The sequence below is a fragment of the Hemitrygon akajei genome, chromosome 12 (assembly GCF_048418815.1).
Source record: "Hemitrygon akajei chromosome 12, sHemAka1.3, whole genome shotgun sequence".
NCBI lineage: Eukaryota > Metazoa > Chordata > Chondrichthyes > Myliobatiformes > Dasyatidae > Hemitrygon > Hemitrygon akajei.
In genome coordinates this window covers 99,246,453-99,268,626 of record NC_133135.1, presented here as the reverse complement: position 1 = coordinate 99,268,626, position 22,174 = coordinate 99,246,453, and the positions used below count along the sequence as shown (strand labels likewise).

The window sequence follows — 22,174 nt, the reverse complement described above, 5'->3', positions numbered from 1 at the left end:
TAGCAAAGTGTCTTCAGGTAGCCGTTTCCTCAGTTCGTAATGTAATTAAGAAATGGCAGTTAACAGGAACGGTGGAGGTCAAGTTGAGGTCTGGAAGACCAAGAAAACTTTCCGAGAGAACTGCTCGTAGGATTGCTAGAAAGGCAAATAGAAACCCCCGTCTGACTGCAAAAGACCTTCAGGAAGATTTAGCAGACTCTGGAGTGGTGGTGCACTGTTCCACTGTGCAGCGACGCCTGCACAAATATGACCTTCATGGAAAAATCCATGAAGAAAACCTCACCACAAAATTCAGTGTCAGAAGTTTGCAAAGAAATATCTAAACAAGCCTGATGCATTTTGGAAACAAGTCCTGTGGACTGAAGAAGTTAAAATAGAACTTTTTGGCCACAATGAGCAAAGGTATGTTTGGAGAAAAAAGGGTACAGAATTTCATGAAAAGAACACCTCTCCAACTGTTAAGCACGAGAGTGGATTGATCATGCTTTCGGGTTGTGTTGCAGCCAGTGGCACAGGGAACATTTCACTGGTAGAGGGAAGAAAGAAATCAATTAAATACCAGCAAATTCTGGAAGCAAACATCACACCAACTGTAAAAAAAAAGCTGAAGATGAAAAGAGGATGGCTTCTACAACAGGATAATGATCCTAAACACACCTCAAAATCCACAATGGACTACCTCAGGAGGCGCAAGCTGAAGGTTTTGCCATGGCCCTCACAGTCCCCTGACCTAACCATCATCAGAAATCTGTGGATAGACCTCAAAAGAGCAGTGCATGCAAGACGGCCCAGGAATCTCACAGAACTAGAAGCCTTTTGCAAGGAAGAATGGGTGAAAATCCCCCAAACAAGAATTGAAAGACTCTTAGCTGGCTACAGAAAGCATTTACAAGCTGTGATACTTGCCAAAGGGGGTGCTACTAAGTACTGACCATGCAGGGTGCCTAAACTTTTGCTTCGGGCCCTTTTCTTTTTTTGTTATTTTGAAATGTAAAAGATGGAAATGAAAAAGTAATCTTGCTTAAAATATTAAAGAAGTGTGTCATCTTTAACTTTATGCCTTTTGGAAATCAGGTCATCTTTTACTCGCTTAGCTATTCACAATAACAGAAATTTTGACCAGGGTGCCCAAACTTTTGTATGCCACTGTATATACAAAAGGGTGCCAGAAACGGGTCAGTAATATCATGAAGGATCCCACACACCCTGCTCATGGATTGTTTGTCACATTCCCTTCAGGGAGGAGGCCATGTAGTATCCATGGTAGGACCACTAGACTCAACAAATAAATGAATTTCCCCAACAAAAAAAAGACTAATAGGACCTCCACCTACTAACTCCACCATTATTTGATTATTTCCCTAAGTAACCTTATGTACAGCCTAATGTCACTTTATGGACAATGTCTATAAGCTATCTTATGTATTTATATTTATTGTGTTTTTTACTATTTTATTAGTGTTCTTTATCTTGTGTTTTTTTTTGGTAACTATTTCATTCTCCTTATACTTGAGTACAGGAAATGACATTAAACTATCTTGAGTCTTGGTTTCTGTGATGTACTCAGCCATGTGCATAACTCTTTGCAGTTTCTTGCTTTTATGAGCAGAGCAGCTGCCATAACGAACTGTGATGTATCTAGATAGACTGCTTTCTATGGTGCATCAATAAAGCATGGTAAGGGTTGACAGGGCCATGCCAAATCTCTTAAGCCTTTAAGGAAGCAGAAACATTGCTGAGCTTCCTTGGCCATGGCATCTGCATGGTTGGACCAAGACAGGTTATTGGTAATGTTCACTCCAAGAAACTTGAAGCTTTCAAAATCTTCAGTCTCATCACCACTACTGTTAGCAGAAGCAGGTGCACTACCCCCTTCCAGAACTCAATGACCAGTTCTTTGTTTTGTTGACTTTAAGGGAAAAGTTGTTGCCATGACACCATGTTGCAATGTTCTCATCTCTTTCCTGTAGCCCAGCTCATTGTTATTTGAAACCATATGGCAATCATCTGCAAACTATAGATAATCAGGTAGCACAAGAGCTGTTCAGGACTATCATAGTCCTTGCAACAAATACAACCACAAGAAAGATGCTTTGTCACAGCAGCTTTTCTCTCCCAAGGACCATACCTGGCTGCAATCCCTCCTAGCAGTCCCAACCCCATCCTCCATGTTTCAGGCCCAATCCAGGTGCAATCAATCTGCCCAACTCACCTAGAAACAATACTTGAGCCATTGTACAAGTCGTTGGCGTAGGAGAGGGTGGCAAGGGGTCTTACTGAGCTGTACCGTGTAAACTTTGAAAGACACTCCTGAAATTCTTCCAGCTGATTGACTGATCTGGTTTCATCTGTAATATGTAATACAAAGAATCAGTCTTACCTCTGTTCCTAACAGTGACGTAACTATAACCTCAATGAATCTGACCAATACTGGACTGGATGAACTCAGTCAGCAAACTGATACCAGATGTCCCTTTAATCACTCTGTTACAAATAAACTGGTGATTTTCACACAGCATGGTCTGAGAAAGCAACTTCAAAAATAAAGTGCCAACTGATGTTGCAGTTTGTTATCCTCAGGCAATGACAGTGGATGGGAACTCCAACTGACCACCTATGAACTCCAGGTGGTTGACTTGGAAGGTGTTGAGGGAAAAAAAGCCATTTCCACCATTAGTTATCCAGTAGCTTTAAACAGTATGGAAAATTTAAATTGCAATGCATGTTTAACTCAAATATATATATATGGTTAAGGAGATAGGCAGTGCTTAAGCAAGATTGATTTTTGAGTCAATGGTGTAGATAATCCTCCCAGAGAAGGCCTGTGCTTAATCACGTTTTTAGGAAATAAAACTGGGCGAGTGTTAGAACTCTCAATTGGGAACACTTCATAAATTCATAATTCCATAAGTTGTAAGGTTATTATGAAATGGGTTTAAGGTTGTTACTCAAGTTGAAGTCCTAAATTGGGGGAAAGCTGATTTCAATAAAGATTTGCAACATAGACTGGAAGCAAAGGCATGCAGTTTAAAAAAAGTATCTGACAAGTAGGAGTCTTTTAAAAGGGTTAGCATGAATTGAGGGACAGCATGTTTGGTGAGGGTCAAAGACAAAGATGGCAAAAATAAAGACCCTATCTTGCTAGATAATGGTGACTGCCAAGAGGGGTAGTCAGGGAAGAATGCAAACGATTCCTATGGCTGTCCCCCTCTCCAACCAGTATATCATTCTGAATACAACAGGGAGGTGAAAGGAAGAATGGGCTCTCATAGTAAAGCAACAGCAGCACGATGGGCTCTGTTGTACAGTGGGGTAGGTCAAAGCCTCGGTGAGCAATAGTTATAGAGGACTCTTTGGCCAGTAATAGAGACAGAAGTTCTATGGTTCTTTGCTGCCAGGATAAAGGACATCGCCAAGTGGGAACAGAACATTTTGAAAGGGGAGGGTGAGCAGTCAGAGGTCGTAGCCCATATTGGCCATGACATAGGTATGAAAACAGATGAGGTCCATTAAAGAGAATTTAAGGAGTTAGGTAGAAAGTTAAATAAAAACAAGGAAGTCAGGATTACTTCTTGTATGGCATATGAGCACAATGAAAACAAGGAAAATAGTACAGTCAATTGCCTGGCTAATGAGCTGGTGCAAGAAGGAGTGATTCAGGTTCACAGATCATTTGGCTCTCTTAAAAGGGAAGGTTGCACCTGTACAAGAGGCAAATAAACTGGAGGGGCACAACTATTTATAGAAACATAAAAAACCTCTAGCATAATACAGGCCCTTCGGCCCAAAAGCTGTGCTGAACACTTACTTACTTTAGAAATTACCTAGGGTTACTCATAGCCCTCAATTTTCTAAGCCCCATGTACCTATCCAGGAGTCTCTTAAAAGACCCTATCGCATCCGCTTCCACCACCAACGCCGGCAGCTCATTCCATGCACTCACTGATCTCTGCATAAAAAATTTACCCCTGATGTCTCCTCTGTACCAACTTCCCAGCTCCTTAAAACTGTGCCCTCTCGTGTTAGCCATTTCAGCCCTTGGAAAAACTCTGACTATCCACATGATCAATGCCTCTCAGAATCTTATACACGTCTATCAGGTCACGTCTCGTCCGCCATCACTCCAAGAATAAAAGGCCGAGTTCACTCAACCTAAACTCGTAAGGCATGCTCCTCAATCCAGACAACATACTCCTAAATCTCCTCTGCATCCTTTCTATAGTTTCCACATCCTTCCTGTAGTGAGGTGAACAGAACTGAACACAGTACTCCAAGTGGAGTCTGACCAGGGTACAATCCAGCTGTAACATCTCGGCTCTTGAACTCTGTCCCACGATTGCTGAAGGCCAATGCACCGTATGCCTTCTTAACCACACAGTCAACCTGCGCAGTAGCTTTGAGTGTCCTTAGGACATAGACCCCAAGATCCCTCTGATCCTCTATAATGACAAGTCATGAATGCCATTAATACTATATTCTGCCATCAAGTTTGGTCTATAAAATGAACCACCTCACATTACCTGGGTTGAACTCCACCTGCCACTTCTCAGCCCAGTCCTATCAAGTCCTGCTGCAACCTCTGACAGCCCTCCACACTATCCACAACATCCCAAACTTCGTGTCATCAGCAAATTTCCTAACCCATCCTTCTACTTCCTCATTCAGCTGATTTATGAAAATCACATATAGAAGGGGTCTCAGAACAGATATCTGAGGTACACCACTGCTCACCAACCTCCATGCAGAATATGACCTGTCTACAACCACTCTTTGCCTTCTGTGGGCAAGCCAATTCTGGATCCACAAAGCAAGGTCCCTTTGGATCTTACACCTCCTTACTTTCTCAACAAGCCTCGCATGAGGTACCTTATCAAATGCCTTGCTGAAATCCATATACACTACATCTACTGCTCTACCTTCAAGGTATGTAGTCACATCCTCAAAAAATTCAATTAGGCTTGCAAGGCATGTCCTACCTTCGACAAAGCCATGTTGACTATTCCTAATCATACTATGCCTCTCCAAATGTTCATAAATCCTGCCTCTCAGGATTTTTTCCATCAACTTACCAACCACTGAAGTAAGACTCACTGGTCTACAATTTCCTGGGCTATCCCTACTCCTTTTCTTGAATAAGGGAACAACGTCTGCAACCCTCCAATCCGTCCTCATTGATGATGCAAAGATCATCGCCAGAAGCTCAGCAATCCCCTCCCTCACTTCCCACAGTGGTCTGGTGAAAATTTCATCCAGTCCCAGTGACTTATCCAACTTGATGCTTTCCAAAAGCTCCAGCACATCCTCTTTCTTAATGAATATATCTGCTCAAGATTATCAGTCCGCTACAAGACATCCCTACAATCGCCAAGGTCCTTTTCCGTAGTGAACACTGAAGCAAACTATTAAGTACCTCCAGCACACACAAAATGCTGGTGGAATGCTTGCAAGGATAAGTACCAGGAGGGAGGGATGGGGGGGATGAATGGACAAGGTGCCTCCTGGCACTTATCCTTGCAAGCGGAACAAGTGCTACACCTGCCCTTACACTTCCTCCCTCACTACCATTCAGGACCCCAGACAGTCCTTCCAGGTGAGGTGACACTTCACCTGTGACTCGGCTGTTGTGGTATACTGCATCCGGTGCTCCCGGTGTGGCCTTTTATATATTGGTGAGACCCGACGCAGACTGGGAGACCAGAGAAAGCAGGATCTCCCAGTGGCCACACATTTTAATTCCACATCCCATTCCCATTCTGATATGTCTATCCATGGCCTCCTCTACTGTCAAGATGAAGCCACACTCAGGTTGGAGAAACAACACCTTATATACCGGCTGGGTAGCCTCCAACCTGATGGCATGAACATTGACTTCTCTAACTTCTGTTAATGCCTCTCCCCTTCTTACCCCATCTCTGATATATTTAGTTTTTTATCTCTCTCTCTCTGCCCATCACTCTGCCTGTTCTCCATTTCCCTCTGGTGCTCCCCTCCCCCTTTCTTTCTCCCTAGGCCTCCCGTCCCATGATCCTTTCCCTTCTCTAGCTCTGTATCCCTTTTGCCAATCACCTGTCTGGCTCTCAGCTTCACCCCACCCCCTTCAGTCTTCTATCATTTCGCATTTTTCCCTTCCCCTCCTACTTTAAAATCTCTTACTATCTTTCCTTTCAGTTAGTCCTGACGAAGGGTCTCGGCCCGAAACGTCAACAGCACTTCTCCCTATAGATGCTGCCTGGCCTGTTTGTTCCACTAGCATTTTGCGTGTGTTGTTTGAATTTCCAGCATCTGTAGATTTCCTCGCGTTTGCCTATTAAGTACCTCCGTTATCTCCTCCAGATCCATGCACACTTTTCCACTGTCACACATCATTGGTCCTATTCTCTCACGTCTCATCCTCTTGCTCTTCACATACTTGTAGAATGCCTTGGGGTTGTCCTTAATTCTGCCTGCCAAGGCCTTCTCATGGTCCCTTCTGGCTCTCCTAATTTCATTCTTAAGCTCCTTCCTGCTAGCCTTACAATTTTCTGGAGGTCTATCATTAGATAGTTTTTTTTTTAACCTTTTGTCAAGATTTTCTTCTTGACTAGATTTACAACAGCCTTTGTACACCATGGTTCCTGTACCCTACCATCCTTTCCCAGCCTCACTGGAAGGTCCCTATGCAGAACTCTCCCTAATAGCCTTAGCAACCTCCCTGCCAGGATACTAGTCCCCTTCAGATTCATGTGCAACCGATTCTCATTGTACAGGTCACTCCTGCCCCAAAAGAGGTCCCAATGATCCAGAGATCTGAATTCCTGCCCCCTGCTCCAATCCCTCAGCCACAGATTTATCCTCCACCTGACTCTATTCCTATACTCTGTTGTGTGTCCCGAGATTACTACCTTTGATGTCCTGCTTCTCAGCTTCCTTCCTAACTGCCTGCAGTCTGTTTTCAGGACCTCCTCCCTTTTCCTATCCATGTTGTTGGTACCAATAAGTATCATGACCTCTGGATGTTCACTTTCCCACTTCAGGATATTGTGGACATGAAATCCCCTGAACATTTGCCACATTTCTGCCGTACATTTCCCTGAAAACATCTGTTCCTAATTTATGCTTCCATGTTCCTGCCTGATAGCTTCATATTTCCCCTTACTCTAATTAAATGCTTTCCTAACTTGTCTGTTCCTATCCCTCTCAAATGCTATAGTAAAGGAGATGGAATTGTGATCACCATCTCCAAAATACTCTCCCACTGAGAGACCTGACACCTGACCTGGTTCATTTCTCAATACCAGGTCAAGTACAGCCTCTCCTCTTGTAGGCTTATCTACATATTCTATCAGGAAACCTTCCTGAACACACATAACAAACTCTACTCTAAACCTCTTGCTCCAGGGAGATGCCAATCAATATTGGGAAAATTAAAATTTTCCACCATGACAACCCTGTAAATATTGTATCTTTCCAGAATTTGTCTCCCTATCTGCTCCTCGATGTCCCTGTTACTATTGGGTGGTCAAAAAAAAACCAGTAGAGTTATTAACCCCTTTCTGTTCCTAACTTCCACCCACAGAGACTCAGTAAACAATCCCTCCATGACTCCCTCCTTTTCTGCAGCCATGACATTATCTCTGATCAGCAGGGTCACGCCCCCACCTTTTTGTCTCCCTCCCTGTCCTTTCTGAAACATCTAAAGCCTGACCCCCCCAATTAGCCATTCCTCCCATGAGCCATCCAAGTCTCTGTAGTGGCCATAACATCATAGCTCCAAGTACAGATCCACTCTAAGCTTATCCACTTTGTTCATGATACTGCTTGTATTAAAATAGACACATCTCAAACCATCAGTCAGAGCGCATCCCTTCTCTATCACCTGCCTATCCTCCCTCACACACTGTCTATAAGCTTTCTCGATTTATGAGCCAATGCCCCTTCCTCCGTCTCTTCAGTTTGGTTCGCCCCCTAGCAATTGTAGCTTAAACACTCCCCAACAGCCTTAGCAACCTCCCTGCCAGGATACTAGTCCCCTCCAGATTCATGTGGAACCCATTCTTATTGTACAAGTCACTCCTGCCCCAAAAGAGGTCCCAATGATCCAGAGATCTGAATTCCTGCCCCCTGCTCCAATCCCTCAGCCGCACATTTATCCTCCACCTGACTCTATTCCTATACTCTGTTGTGTGTCCCTAGATTACTACCTTTGATGTCCTGCTTCTCAGCTTCCTTCCTAACTCCCTGCAGTCTGTTTTCAGGACCTCCTCCCTTTTCCTACCCATGTTGTTGGTACCAGTATGTATCACGACCTCTGGATGTTCACCTTCACACTTCAGGATATTGTGGACACGATCAGAAACATCCCGGACCCTGGCACCTGGGTGGCAAACTACCATCCCTGTTTCTTTCTTGCATCCACAGAATTGGCTGTCTGACCCCCTAACTATAGAGTCCCCTATCACTACTGCCTTCCTCTTCCTTTACTTATCCTTCTGAGCCACAGGGCCGCAGTGGCTACTGTTGCTTCACCCAGATAGGTCATTCCCCCGCCCCCAACAGTAATCAAATAGGAGTACTTATTGTTAAGGGGGACAGACACAGGGGTACTCTCTAGTACCTGACTCCTGTCCTTCCCTCTCCTGACAGTTACCCACTTATCTGTCTCCTGAGGCCCCGGTGTGACTACTTGCCTATAGTTCCTACCTATCACCTCCTCACTTTCCCTGAACAGACGAAGGTCATCGAGCTGCATCTCCTATCCCAGTCCCTAAGGAGCTGCAGCTTGACGCACCTGGCACAGATGTGGTCGTCCAGGAGGCTGGGAGTCTCCCGCACATCCCACATCTGACACCCAGTACAGAACACTAGATTCACAGACATACTTCCTATTCTTCACAGGTAACTTGCCTCGCCTTGACCCATTGAGCCAAAGCCCTCCTACTCTGACTCCCACTACTATAATGCCCACGCTATAAAGCTGTCTTCTTTTAAAGTTCTTTCCACCGGTCTAACTCGCTAACGTCCATGCACCTGCACAGTGTGCCTTGATTTCTGCAAGGTATTTAAGCTAACATGACAGGAGTGGGAATCAAAGCAGAAGGTCAGCAAGCTAAAGGATTGAGAGAAAAGAGATTAAGCTGAGCAAGAGGAAAAACAGGCTATTGAACATGGCAGGACTGACAGGCTGGTGTATTTACTTCAATGAAAAGATAATTAAGGCAAAACAGATGAATCTAGAGCCTGGATTAGAGTATAGAATTATAAAGTCATGGCCATTACTGAGACTTGATCAAGAGAAAAGCAGGAATGGCAGCTCAAAGATTCAGGCTTGAATGTTTCAAGTACAACAAAGGGATATAAAAATGGTGGTAGAGTTGGAATAATGATCAGGAAGAGGGTCACAGCTGCATGAAGACAGGGCATCGTGGTGGGCTCATACAGTGAGGCAGTATGCATAGAGGTGCATCACTTTGATGGGGATATACTATAGAGTTATACCGAAGGAGACAGAGGAACATATATGTAGGCAAAGATGTACAAGTAACAGGGCTGTTACTGTCGATAATTTTCATTTCCCAGTAGGTTTAAATGGGTAGAATTTATTAGATGCATCCAGACAAGTTTTGTGAAACATTATGTAGATAGTCCAACCAAGAAGGAGATGCTTTAAAGATAGAGCTCTAGGGAAAGTACTAAATTGGGGTAAGACTAATTAGGAAATTCAACATGTCTTGATGAATTTCACCAATTTTGTAGATGCACAAAGAAAGCATTTTATCGAGAAACTTCAGTTTGGTGTAGTAACTGCTCTGCCCAAGATCACAAGAAATTACAGAGATGAAGACACAGCTCAGTCCATAATACAAACCAGCCTCCTCTCCATGGATTCAGTTTACATTACCTGCTTCCTTGGGAAAGCACCCAACATAATCAAAAATCCCTCTCTGAAAATCCTCTCCTGTCTTTTGATGAAGCAGAAGATACAAATGCTTGATGGCATACCATCAGACAAATACAGTTTCTACACTTTTTTCACCCAAATGGCATCTTTGCTATAGCAGAGTGACCAAAGTGCAACACAATATTCCAAATCTGACCTCACTATCTGCAACTTCACATTTGAACTGCTATTTTCAGTGCCAAAACCCTTCCACAGTCTATCTGCGACATCACTTTCAGGAACCATATACTGTAGATTCCGGACTACAGAGCGCACCTGATTAAAAGCCGCTGGCTCTAATTTTAGAAATAAAATCAATTTTTTTAATTGTAAAGGCCGCACCGGATTTTAGGCCGCACCGCTACTTTTAAATATACAGACGTATCGGTAACACAAATTACGTTGCATATACTTTTTTACTGAACAGCATGAACAACATTCCAATATCTCCTAGCAAATGGTAAAAATATATATACTGCAGCCTACCAGGAAAAGTTATTGATCGCCTTTAACTTAAAAGCAGCGTTTTCGCTCGGGTCTGACGCGCTCGGGTCTGATGAGCTCGCGTAACGCGATCGGGTCTAATCGGGTCTGATGCGCTCAGGTCTGACGCGCTCGCGTAACGCGATCGGGTCTAATCGGGTCTGATGCGCTCGGGTCTGACGCGCTCGCGTAACGCGATCGGGTCTAATTGGGTCTGATGCGCTCAGGTCTGACGCGCTCGCGTAACGCGATCGGGTCTAATCGGGTCTGACGCGCTCGGGTCTGATGCGCTCGGGTCTGACGCGCTCGGGTCTGATGCGCTCGCGTAATGCGATCGGGTCTAATGCGCTCGGGTCTGACGCGCTCGGGTCTGATGAGCTCGCGTAACGCGATCGGGTCTAATCGGGTCTGACGCGCTCGGGTCTGATGCGCTCGCGTAATGCCCCCACCTTCCCGTATATATCCCACAAGACGCGGCGAAACCGGGTGTGACGTCATAGCATCCCGGGATGTAGTACAGAAAACAAATATAGTTAAAACACTTCTAACTTTAACTAACAAATGAATTACTAAGCGAAAATATTATAAACTAAGTAACTGCCATAAAGGCAGCACAATGCTTTTCTTCGAGTGTTTTCCATGTTGATGAAGGTGAGTACAAATGACTGATTTACAATAATTTAATTGTGAAAGTGCGCTTGATTTATCGTACAATTTCATTGGACCTCTGTGAACTACTCATCAATTTTATTGGTCTACTGTTACGAGGCAAAATGTTTACGATGCGGCATGAAAAAAAACCATGTATTAGCCGCTCTGGATTAAAGGCCGCAGAGTTCAAAGCTGTTCAAAATGTGGGAAAAAAGTAGCGGCTTATAATCCGGAATCTACGGTACACCTGTTTTCCAACACTCCTCAGGGCCCTATCATTCACTGTGAAAGTCCTACCTTCATTCCCAAAATGCAACATTTCACACTTATCCATATTGAACTCTACTTGCCATTACTTAGCACACTTACACAGATCAAGTTCCCTTTGTAATTTCTCATAAACATCACTGTCAACGAGACCACCTATTTTAGAGCTATCTGCAAATTAACCATGCCTTGTATATTCTCAAAGAAATCATAGATATAGATGACATATAGCAATGGCCATAGCATTAATTCCTGGGGAATACTTCCAGTCCAAAGAACAAGTTTCCACCATCTCTCTGCTTCCTACCAGGAAGCTCAAAGTGTATCCAATTAGCCAGCTCTCCTTGGATCCCTTGTGATACGACTTCCCAGAGCAGTCTATCATGTTGAACCTTATCAAAGGGTGTTATTGAAGTCCTTTGGATTTCCCTTAAACTTCTCTGCCAAAGCCATCTCATTTCCTTTTTTGCACTTTTGATTTCTTTCTCACATGTATTCATTGAGGGAATTACTTGATCCCAGCTGCCTATACCTAACCCATGCCTCATTTTTGCTGAACACAGTCTCAATATTCTTCATCATCCATGATTTTCTACATCATCTAGCCTTGCTTTTCACTAAGGAAAATGTGCTGATATTCACCTCTTGATATATCACATCTGAAATGGCTGAGCTTGTACTCCGTTGAGCAAAGGAGGCCAACATGAGAGCAGTATAAAAAAATTACAACAGGCATAGACTGAACAGTTAAAATGTTTTACCAATGAAAAGGATGTATAAAGTGGCACTAGAAAGTTAGTGAACCCTGTTGAATTTTTTTTGTTTCTCCATAAATATGATCTAAAATGTGATCAGATCTTCACACAGGTCCTAAAACTAGATAAAGAGAACCTAATTAAATAAACACAATAAACATTATACTTGTTCATTGTTTATTGAGAAAAATTATCCAATATTACATCCACTTGTTGGAAAAAGTACATGAACCTCTGGGGTCCTACCAAAGTGTCTTGGCCCGAAACATCCTTTCCATAGATGCTGCCTGGCCAGCTGAGTTACTCCAGCATTTTGTGTATGTTGCTTAGCATCAGCATCTGCAGATTTTCTCCTGTTTGTGATTGAACCTTTGGGGTAATGGCCTCTAAGAAAACCATTTGGAGTCAGGTGTTTCAGTCAATGAGATGAGACTGGAAGTGTGGTTTGTAGATTTTCTGCATCAATTAAAGTGTGGTCGATTCTCAATCTAAGTCACAATAATTGACAAACACAATCTGCTTAAACTAATAATATACTAACAAATGTACTTCTCGTCAATATTGAGTGTACAATTTAAACAATCACAGACTATGTTCAAAAAACTATGCAAATATCTGGGGTAATGCCTTCTGCAAAAGCTATTTGGAGTCAGGTGTTCCGATCTACAGGATGAGATTGGACATGTGGGTTGCAGAAATGCCCTGCCTTATAAAAGAGACACACAATCATGTTACTGACAGAGCCTTCTCTCCTCAAGAAAGATCCGTTTACGTGCACCATGCTTTGATCAAAACAACTTTCAGCGGACCTGAGAAGAACTGTAGATGCAAGAAGCTGGAAAAGGCTACAAAGGCATTTCTAAAGACCAGAGTGATCATCAGTCCACAGTAAGAAAAATTGTCTACATATGGCGAAAACTCAGTACCATTGCTACTCTCCTTAGGAGTGGGCATCCTGCAAAGATCACACCATGCAATGCTGAACGAGGTGAAAAAGAACACAAGGGTAACAGCAAAAGACCTGCATAAATCTCTAGAACTTGCTCAAGTCTCTGTTCAAGTGCCTACTATAAGAAAACCACTGAACAAGAATGGTGTTCATGGAAGGACACCACGAAGGAAACCACTACTCTCAAAAAAAAAATTGCGGCATGTCTCAAGTTTGCAAACGACCACTTGGATTTTCTACAACACTTCAGGAATAATGTTCTGTGGACAGATGAGACAAAACGTGACGTTTTTGGCAGAACTGCACTTTGCTATGTTTGGAGGAAAAAGGGGACTGCACACCAACACCAAAACCTCATTCTGTGAAGCACGATGGAAGGAGTATCATGGTCTGGGGCTCCTTTGCTGCCTCAGGGCCTGGACAGCTTGCAATCATTGAGGGGGACAATGAATTCAAAATTGTATCAAGACATTTTATAGGAGAATGTCAGGATAGCAGTCCATCAGGAAGCTTAATAGAAGTTGAATATTGCAACAAAACAATGACTCAAAAGACGAGAGTAAGTTAACAACAGAATGGTTAAAAAGAAAAAAAATCTTGTTTTGGAATGACTGAGTCAAAGTCCTGATCTTAATCTTACAGAAATGTTATGGAAGGACCTTAAGCAAGCAGATCACATGAGGAAACGCACCAACATCCCAGAATTGAAGCTGTTTTGCAAGGAGGAATGGCTTAAAATTCCTCCAAACTGATGTGCAGGACAATTACTGGAAATGTTTGGTTTAAGTTATTGCTGTACAAGGGGGTCACACTAGTTACTGAAAGCAAAGGTTCACACACTTTTTTCAACAAATAAGTGTTATATTGGATTATTTTTCTCAATAATAAATGAAGAATAATGTTTTTGAGTTATTTAATTAATTGGGTTCCCTTTATCTAGTTTTAGGATTTGCATGACCATCTGATCACATTTTAGGTCATATTTATGCAGAAATAGAGAAAATTCTACAGGGTTCACAAACTTTCCAGCACCACTGTATCAAAAACAAGAGTGCACAAATTTTGGGTGAGAGGAAAACGTTTTCAAGGGGATTTGAGGGGCAAGTTTCTTTTACACCAAGAGTTGATATCTCAAATGTACTGTTAAAGGTAGTGATGGAATCAGATGCAATTACTATGTTTAAGAAGCACTTTAACAAAAAAATAAAAAGATAAGGCACAGAAGGACACAGTCAGTTTACTTGGTGAAAATGGTAAGTATGGACATGGTGGGCTGAAGGGTTCATTTCTATATAGCATTACTCTATGGAAGTAAGAATTTTACCTGATAAACAAGATAACCTGGTTGAGAAGTAACATTGCTCAAGATCCTCAAAATGAGCAGTTAATCGCTTGCGTCGGGAGGCCAATGTGTTGTTGTATGTTTGTCTCTTTCCCTGCAGACATATTAAAGCATCAGTCAAACAAACATCATAAACCAAAAGACAACAGACTCAACAGGTAATTTTGAACATAAAACATAGAAAAAGTCACTACAGTGCAGGACCTAAGGCCCACAATGTTATGACAATTTTTTAAAAACCTACTCCAAGATCAATTTAACCTTTCTCTCTCACATAGCCCTTCATTTTTCTTTCTGAAGTTGTTGCTTGTGATGAAAATATTTTTGTCTCAGTCACAACATCTTTGTACCTTTTCCACTCATATTGGTTTCTAATGGTCTAACCATCATTAAAGTATTTTTCAAGCTGTGCTGACTGGATTTTGGATTTCTCCGGATCTGATTTTAAACACTGAATTTGACACAACCTTACCAAGACCAGGTAAACTCTTACATGTTTGTGCCATTTGAAGCCAAAGTCCTTCCTAGTTTAGTGACTTCATGTCTCAAAAACTGCTTTGGGTGAGTATTGGCATATATATGCTAATCAATAGAAGGTATCGTGGACGTTGTGGCAAGGCAAGGGTTAACATAAGGCCCAGGCAAAGATAGATTGCAGCAGCTCAGCCAAGGTGCTTGAAGCGCATACTCCTCCCCCCTCCCCCACAATAAACCAAAAGAACTGCTCTATGACAGATGTCATAACTTTTGTCATGCATCTGGCCCTGACATATCTGGAACATGAGGACACTTATGTCAAAATGCCATTTTTGGATTTGTTTGGCATTTAACACTATTGTCCCACACAGCTTGGTGAACAAATTCTTAATCCTTTGTCTAATCACATCACTGTGCAACTGTGTGCTAGACATTCTAACGAACAGACCTCAGAAGGTCAGGATGCATAACCGCTTCTTTCTCCCCATCATCCTCAACACGGGTGCCCCCCAGGACTGTGTGCTGAGCCTATTGCTGTACCCTCTGCTCATTCATGACTGAACAGCCAAACACCCAAGCAATCACATTGACAAGTTTGCTGATGACATGACAGTGGTGGAGCTCATCACTAACAAAGATGTGATGGCCAACATTGAGGTGGAAAAGTTTGAGGCCTGGTACCAGGCAAATAACCTCTTTCTCAATATTAACAAGACAAAGGGGATTGTTACTGACTTCAGCAGAATTTGCATAACTCACATCCCTCTTTACAACAGCAACAAAGCAGTGGAAATTGCATGTAGATTCAAACTCCTGGGAGTGCACATCTGGAAAACCTCTCAAGATCCCAGAACACATCCTACACAATAAAAAAAGGTCATCAACTCTCTGAGGAGGACGAAGAGAGCTGGGCAACACACAGAACACTGGAGGAACTCAGCAGGCCAGGCAGCACCTATTGAAAAAACTAGTCGACTTTTCAGATCAAAATGTATGAAGATAGGAGTGACTGCGCAGGCACGTAGATATCAGCGAGTTAGACCGATGGGAATAATTTAAAAAGAAGACAGCTTTATAGAGTGTCCGTAGAGGAGCAGGTGACAGAATAGAGGGAGACAGAGTAGGAGGGCTTTGGCTCAACAGGACTTCAGCAATAACAGATCAAGGCGAGGTAAGTTACTTATGCAGGATAGGAATGGGAAACATGTCTGTGAGGCCAGTATTCTGTATTGGGTGTCAGATGTGGGATGTCCGTGAGACTCCCAGCTTCCTGGACAGCCGCTTCTGCGGGACCACTTTAGGGAACTGGAGATACAGCTGGGATGACTTCCGTCTGGTCGGGGAAAGTGAGGTGGTGATAGAGGAGCTATAGGCAAGTAATCACACCAGGGCCTCAAGAGACAGATAAGTGGGTAACAGTCAGGAGAGGAAAGGGCAAGAGTCAGATTCTAGAGAAACATAGAAAACCTACAGCACAATGCAGGCCCTTCGGCCCACAACCTTTGTCTGTCCCCATTAACAAGTATTCCTGTTTAAGTACTGTTGGGGAGGGGGGTGGGGTGACCTACCTGGGGGAAGCAACAGTAGCTGAGCCACAGAGTCTGGCCCTGTGACTCAAAAGGGTAGGGAAAGGAAGAGGATGGCAGCAGTGATAGGGGACTCTATAGTTAGGGGGTCACACATGCAATTCTGTGGATGCAGAAAAGAAACACAGATGGTAGTTTGTCTCCCAGGTGCCAGGTGCCAGGGTCCAGGATGCTTCTGATCGTGTCCATGATATCCTGAAGTGCGAAGGTGAACAGACAGAGGTCGTGGTACATATCGGTAACAACAAAAGTAGGAAAAGGGAGGAAGTCCTGAAAACAGACTACAGGGAGTTAGGAAGAAAGTTGAGAAGCAGGACCTTAAACGTTGTAGTATCGGGATTATTGCCTGTGCCATGTGACAGTGAATACAGGAATAGAGTGAGGTGAAGGATAAATGCGTGGCTGAGGGATTGGAGCAGAGGGTAGGGATTCAGATTTCTGGATCATTGGGACCTCTTTTGGGGCAGAAGTGACCTGTACAAAGGGGATGGGTTGCAGTTGAATCCAAGGGGGACCAATATCCTGGCAGGGAGGTTTGCTAAGGCTATTGTAGAGAGTTTAAGCTAGATTCACTAGGGGGTGGGAACCAAACTGAAGAGAAAGAGGGAGGGGCAGACACCTTGTAAACAGTGTGAGAGGGAGGATAGGCAGGTGATAGAGATGAGATACGTTCAGACTGATGGTTTGAGATGTGTCTATTTTAATGCAAGGAGTATCATGAACAAAGCTGTTGAGCTTAGAGCATGGATCAGTACTTGGAGCTATGCTGTTGTGGCCATTACAGAGACTTCGATGGCAGGAATGGCTACTTAGTGTGTCAGGCTTTAAATGCTTCAGAAAGGACAGGGAGGGAGGCAATAGAGGTGGGGGCATAGCACTGCTGATCAGAGATAGTGTCATTACTACAGAAAAGGAGGAAGTCATAGAGGGATTGTCTACTGAGTCTCTGAGGGTGGAAGTTAGGAACAGAAAGGGGTCAATAACTCTACTGGGTGTTTTTATATATATAGACCACCCAACAGTAAAAGGGACATTGAGGAGCAGATAGGGAGACATATTCTGGAAAGATGCAATAATAACAGGGTTCTCATGATGGGAGATTTTAATTTCCCTCAGTATTGGTTGGCATCTCCCTGGAGCAAGAGGTTTAGATGGGGTGGAGTTTGTTATGTGTGTTCAGGAAGGTTTCCTGATACAGCATGTAGATAAGCCTACAAGAAGAGAGGCTGTACTTGATTTGGTATTGGGAAATGAACCTGGTCAGGTGTCAGGTCTCTCAATGGGAGAGCATTTTGGAGATAGTGATCACAATTCTATCTCCTTTACCATAACATTGGAGAGGGATAGGAACAGACAAATTAGGAATAAGGGGAATCATTGGAGTAAGGGGAAATATGAAGCTATCAGGCAGGAACTTGGAAGCATAAATTGGGAACAGATGTTCTCAGGGAAACGTACAGCAGAAATGTGGCAAATGTTCAGGAGATATTTGTGTGGTGTTCTACATAGGTACGCTCCAATGAGATAGGGAAAGGATGGTAGGGTACAGGAATCATGGTGTACAAAAGCTGTTCAAAATCTAGTCAAGAAGAAAAGCTTACGAAAGGTTCAAAAAACTATGTAATGATAGAGATCAAGAAAATTATAAGGCTAGCAGGAAAGAGCTTAAGAATGAAATTAGGAGAGCCAGAAGGGACCATGAGAAGGCCTTGGTGGGCAGGATTAAGGAAAACCCGAAGGCATTCTACAAGTATGTGAAGAACAAGAGGATAAGATGTGAGAGAATAGGACCAATCAAGTGTGACAGTGGAAAAGTGTGCATGGAACCAGAGGAGACAGCGAAGTTACTTATTGAATAGTTTGCTTTAGTAGGGTATTCACTACGGAAAAGGACCTTGGATTGTAGGGATGACTTGCAGCAGATTGAAAAGCTTGAGCATATAGACATTACGAAAGAGGATGTGCTGGAGCTTTTGGAAAGCATCAAGTTTGGTAAGTCACCGGGAAGGTGAGAGAGGAGATTGTTGAGCCTCTGGCAATGATCTTTGCATACTCAATGGTGACGGAAGAGGTTCCAGAGGACTGGAGAGCTGCAGAAGTAGTTCCCTTATTCAAGAAAAGGAGTAGCGATAGCCCAGGAAATTATGGACAAATGAGTCTTACTTCAGTGTAAGTAGATGGAGAAGATCCTGAGGGGCAAAATTTATTATGCCTCTCCAAATGTTAATATGATTAGGAAGGTCAGCATGGCTTTGTAAAAGGCAGGTCATGCCTTCCAAGCCTGGCTGAATTTTTTTGAGAATGTGACTAAACACATTAACAGTAGAAATTAGATGTAGTGTATATGGATTTCAGCAATGCATTTGATAAGGTACCCCATGCAAGGCTTATTGAGAAAGTAAGGAGGCATGGGAACCAAGGAGACCTTGGTTTGTGGATCCAGAATTGGCTTGTCCACAGAAGGCAAAATGTGGTTTTAACAGGTCATATTCTGCATGGAGGTTGGTGACCAGTGGTGTGCCTCAGGGATCTGTTTTGGGACCTCTTCTTTTTGTGATTTTCATAAATGACTTGGATGAGGAAGTGGAGAGATAGATTAGTAAATTTGCTGATGACACAAAGGTTGGGGTGTTGTGGATAGTGTGGAGGACTGTCAGAGGTTACAGTGGGACATTGATTGGGTGCAAAACTGGGCTGACAAGTGAACGATGGAGTGCAACCCAGATAAGTGTGAGGTGGTTCATTTTAGTAGATCAAATATGATGGTGGAGATTAATGGTAAGATTCTTGGTAGTGTGGAGTATCAGAGAGATCTTGGGGTCCATAGGACACTCAAAGCTGCTATACAGATTGACTCTGCGATTAAAAAGGCATATGGTGTATTGGCCTTCATCAACCATGGGATTGAGTTCAAGAGCCAAGAGGTAATGTTACAGCTGTATAGTACCCAGGTCAGACCCCACTTGGAGTACTGTGCTCAGTTCTGGTCGCCTCACTACAGAAAGGATGTGGAAACCATAGAAAGAGTGCAGAGGAGATTCAAAAAGATGTTGCCTGGATTGGGGAGCACACCTTATGAGAACAGGTTGAGTGAACTTTGCCTTTTCTCCTTGGAGCGGCAGAGAATGAGAGGTGACCTGAGAGGTGCATAAGATGATGAGAGGCACTGATTGTGTGGATAAGTCAGAGACTTTTTCCCAGGGCTGAAACGGCTAACACAATAGAGAACAGTTTTAAGGTGCTTGGAAAAAGGTGCAGAGGAGATGTCAGGGGTAAGTTTGTTTTTTTTTTTACACAGAGAATGGTGAGTGTGTGGAATGGGCTGCCAGCGACTGTGGTGGAGACGGATACAATTGAGTCTTTTAAGAGGCTCCTGGATAGGTACATGGAACTTTTATATATATATATATATATATATATGTGTGTAAGGAACTTATATATATATAACTTATATATATATAGAAAGGTACCAGAAACTCTTCCACTCTGCTCATGGACTGTTTGTCCCATTTCATTCAGGGAGGAGACCATGTGGTATACACACCACGACAACCATCACAAAAACAAGTTATTTTCCCCCAATACTCTGATCAACACTTCCACCCACTAACCCATTCCTCCACATACCCTCCACCACTACTTTATCAATTCCTGTCAGTCAACTTATGTACAGACACTCCTGTTTTTAGTGTCTCTTTATGGACATACAATCAATGTATTTTTTTTATTTATTCATTTACAGGATGTGGGTGTTGCCAGCTAAGCCAGCATTTATTGCTCATCCCTAGTTGCTCTGGAGAAGGTGGTGATGAGCTGCCTTCTTGAATTGCTGTAGTCCCTGAGGTATAAGTATACCCATAGTACTGTTATGGTGGGAATTTTATGATTTTCACCCAGCGACAATGAAGGAATGGCAATGTGTTTCCAAGTCAGGATGGTGGTTGACTTGGAGGGGGATTTCTAAGTGGTGGTGTTCCCATGTATCTGCTGTTCTTATCCTTCTGGATGGTAGTGGTCATGGGTCTGGAAAATGCTGCCTTAGGAACTTTGATGTGTTACTGCATCTTGTAGATGGTATACACGACTGTAACTGTTCGTCGATGGTGGAGGTATTGGATGGTTGTAGGTGGGGCTATCTTATGTATCTGCATTTATTATGTTAACTTATTTTTGTCATGTTGCTTTGCATCTAAAGTAACTATTATTTTGTTCTCCTTTGCACATGTGTACTGGAAATTGTATTAAAGAATCTTGAATCTTTAATCTCATGCCTGAGATCACTCTGTGGAGTGATGGCTTAAAGAGCACTGCCTCCATCATGATCAAACAACTGTCCCTGATGAAACTGGTCATGGAGTTTACACTTTTTGCTATTGAAATTCAGTCAGATTCGCATTGTCCTTTACAAGAAAAAAAGGGAGTGTGGTCATTGCAGCAAGTCAAAGGTTAAAAAAAAATGTCCAAGCAAGGATAGGTTGCAAATAGAGTACAGCAGCCCAGGCAAGAAAGGTCTTTGAAGAGCACAACTTCCCTCTGCACTGCAGTTTGCACTTACTGAGACAAAATAATAACATAATGAAAGGATGCCAAACACACAAACCAGCTGAGGGACAATTGTTTCAAAGTATCATCGGTTGTCAACTTACAGGTGTCCCCCATTTTTCAAACGTTTGCTTTACAACACCTCGCTGTTACAAAACACCTACATTAGTTACCTGTTTTCACTAACAGAAGGTGTTTTCACTGTTATGAAAAAAAGGCAGCGCGGGCCCCGAGCAGCCAAGCTCCTCCCCCGGAACTGCATTCTAGACGGCATTGCTTAAACACGTGCCTGTGAGCATCTGTGCTTTATGTCGATTTATTTTGTGCATCCGTTAGCAAGATGAGTTCTAAGGTATCGGAAAAGCCTAAAAGGGTGTTACACTTAACATAAAACTAGACATAACAAAGCGTTTCGATCGTGGTGAACCAAGGAAGGATATAGTGAGTTTGGCTAAGGGTTTGTGGAAGTTGATGAAGATGATGTTGAAGAGTTTTGGCATCCCATTGACAAGAATTGACAGATGAAGAAGAGGAAAGGATAACAATTGAAACCGAACGCAGTAGTGAACGGCCCGAAAGTGAAGTCGTCCAGGAACTAAATGTGAAGCAATTGCGAGAGATTTTCGCTGCGATTGACAACGCTGCAATGATTGTAGAAAAATATGACTAATTTTGAAAGGGTACATAGATTTAGGGCATATTTGCAGGATGATTTGAGTGCTTACAAAGAACTGCATGATAGAAAAATGTGCCAGGCTAAGCAGTTAAGCATACTGTCGTTTTTCAAAGCCTTCCACATCAGTCACAGCAGCTGACGAAACTCGACCTTCGACATCGAGGCAGGCAGACATAGAAGAAGGTGACCTGCCTGTCCTGATGCAAACAGACGACGATGAGATGACACCCCAGTCTCCTCTACCTCCCACCACCCCAACCTCCGACGACTCAGCCTAACACACCATCAAGTGTGCTTACTGTCTTCCCGATTCCGGTAAGTGAAACTACACTGGATGTACATTATTTCTACTTTATATAGGCTGTGTTTGGTATGATTTGGCAGCTTCAAAGCTTAAAGGTTACTGGAAAGAGTGCTTCTGCCGAGAGCGCCTGCACCGTGTGTTTCTGCCAAGAGCGCTTGCTCCAAGTGTTTTTGCTGCGAGTTCTGCGAAGAGCACTTGTGTGGGATTTTCGCTATGGTGGACAGTG

General features: G+C 43.1%; 1 protein-coding gene across 4 annotated transcripts in view; it reads right to left on the bottom strand.

Annotated features, from left to right (window-relative positions):
* Window positions 1-22,174, bottom strand: part of cop1 (COP1 E3 ubiquitin ligase) — a 158,671-nt gene that overhangs the window by 66,788 nt on the left and 69,709 nt on the right. For all 4 annotated transcript variants that reach the window (XM_073063745.1, XM_073063746.1, XM_073063747.1 and 1 more), the window contains 2 exons: window positions 14,346-14,457; window positions 2,213-2,348 (listed from right to left, as the gene is read on the bottom strand). In XM_073063745.1, the coding sequence (XP_072919846.1) occupies window positions 2,213-2,348; window positions 14,346-14,457 (248 nt within the window). The remainder of the gene's footprint in view (window positions 1-2,212; window positions 2,349-14,345; window positions 14,458-22,174) is intronic.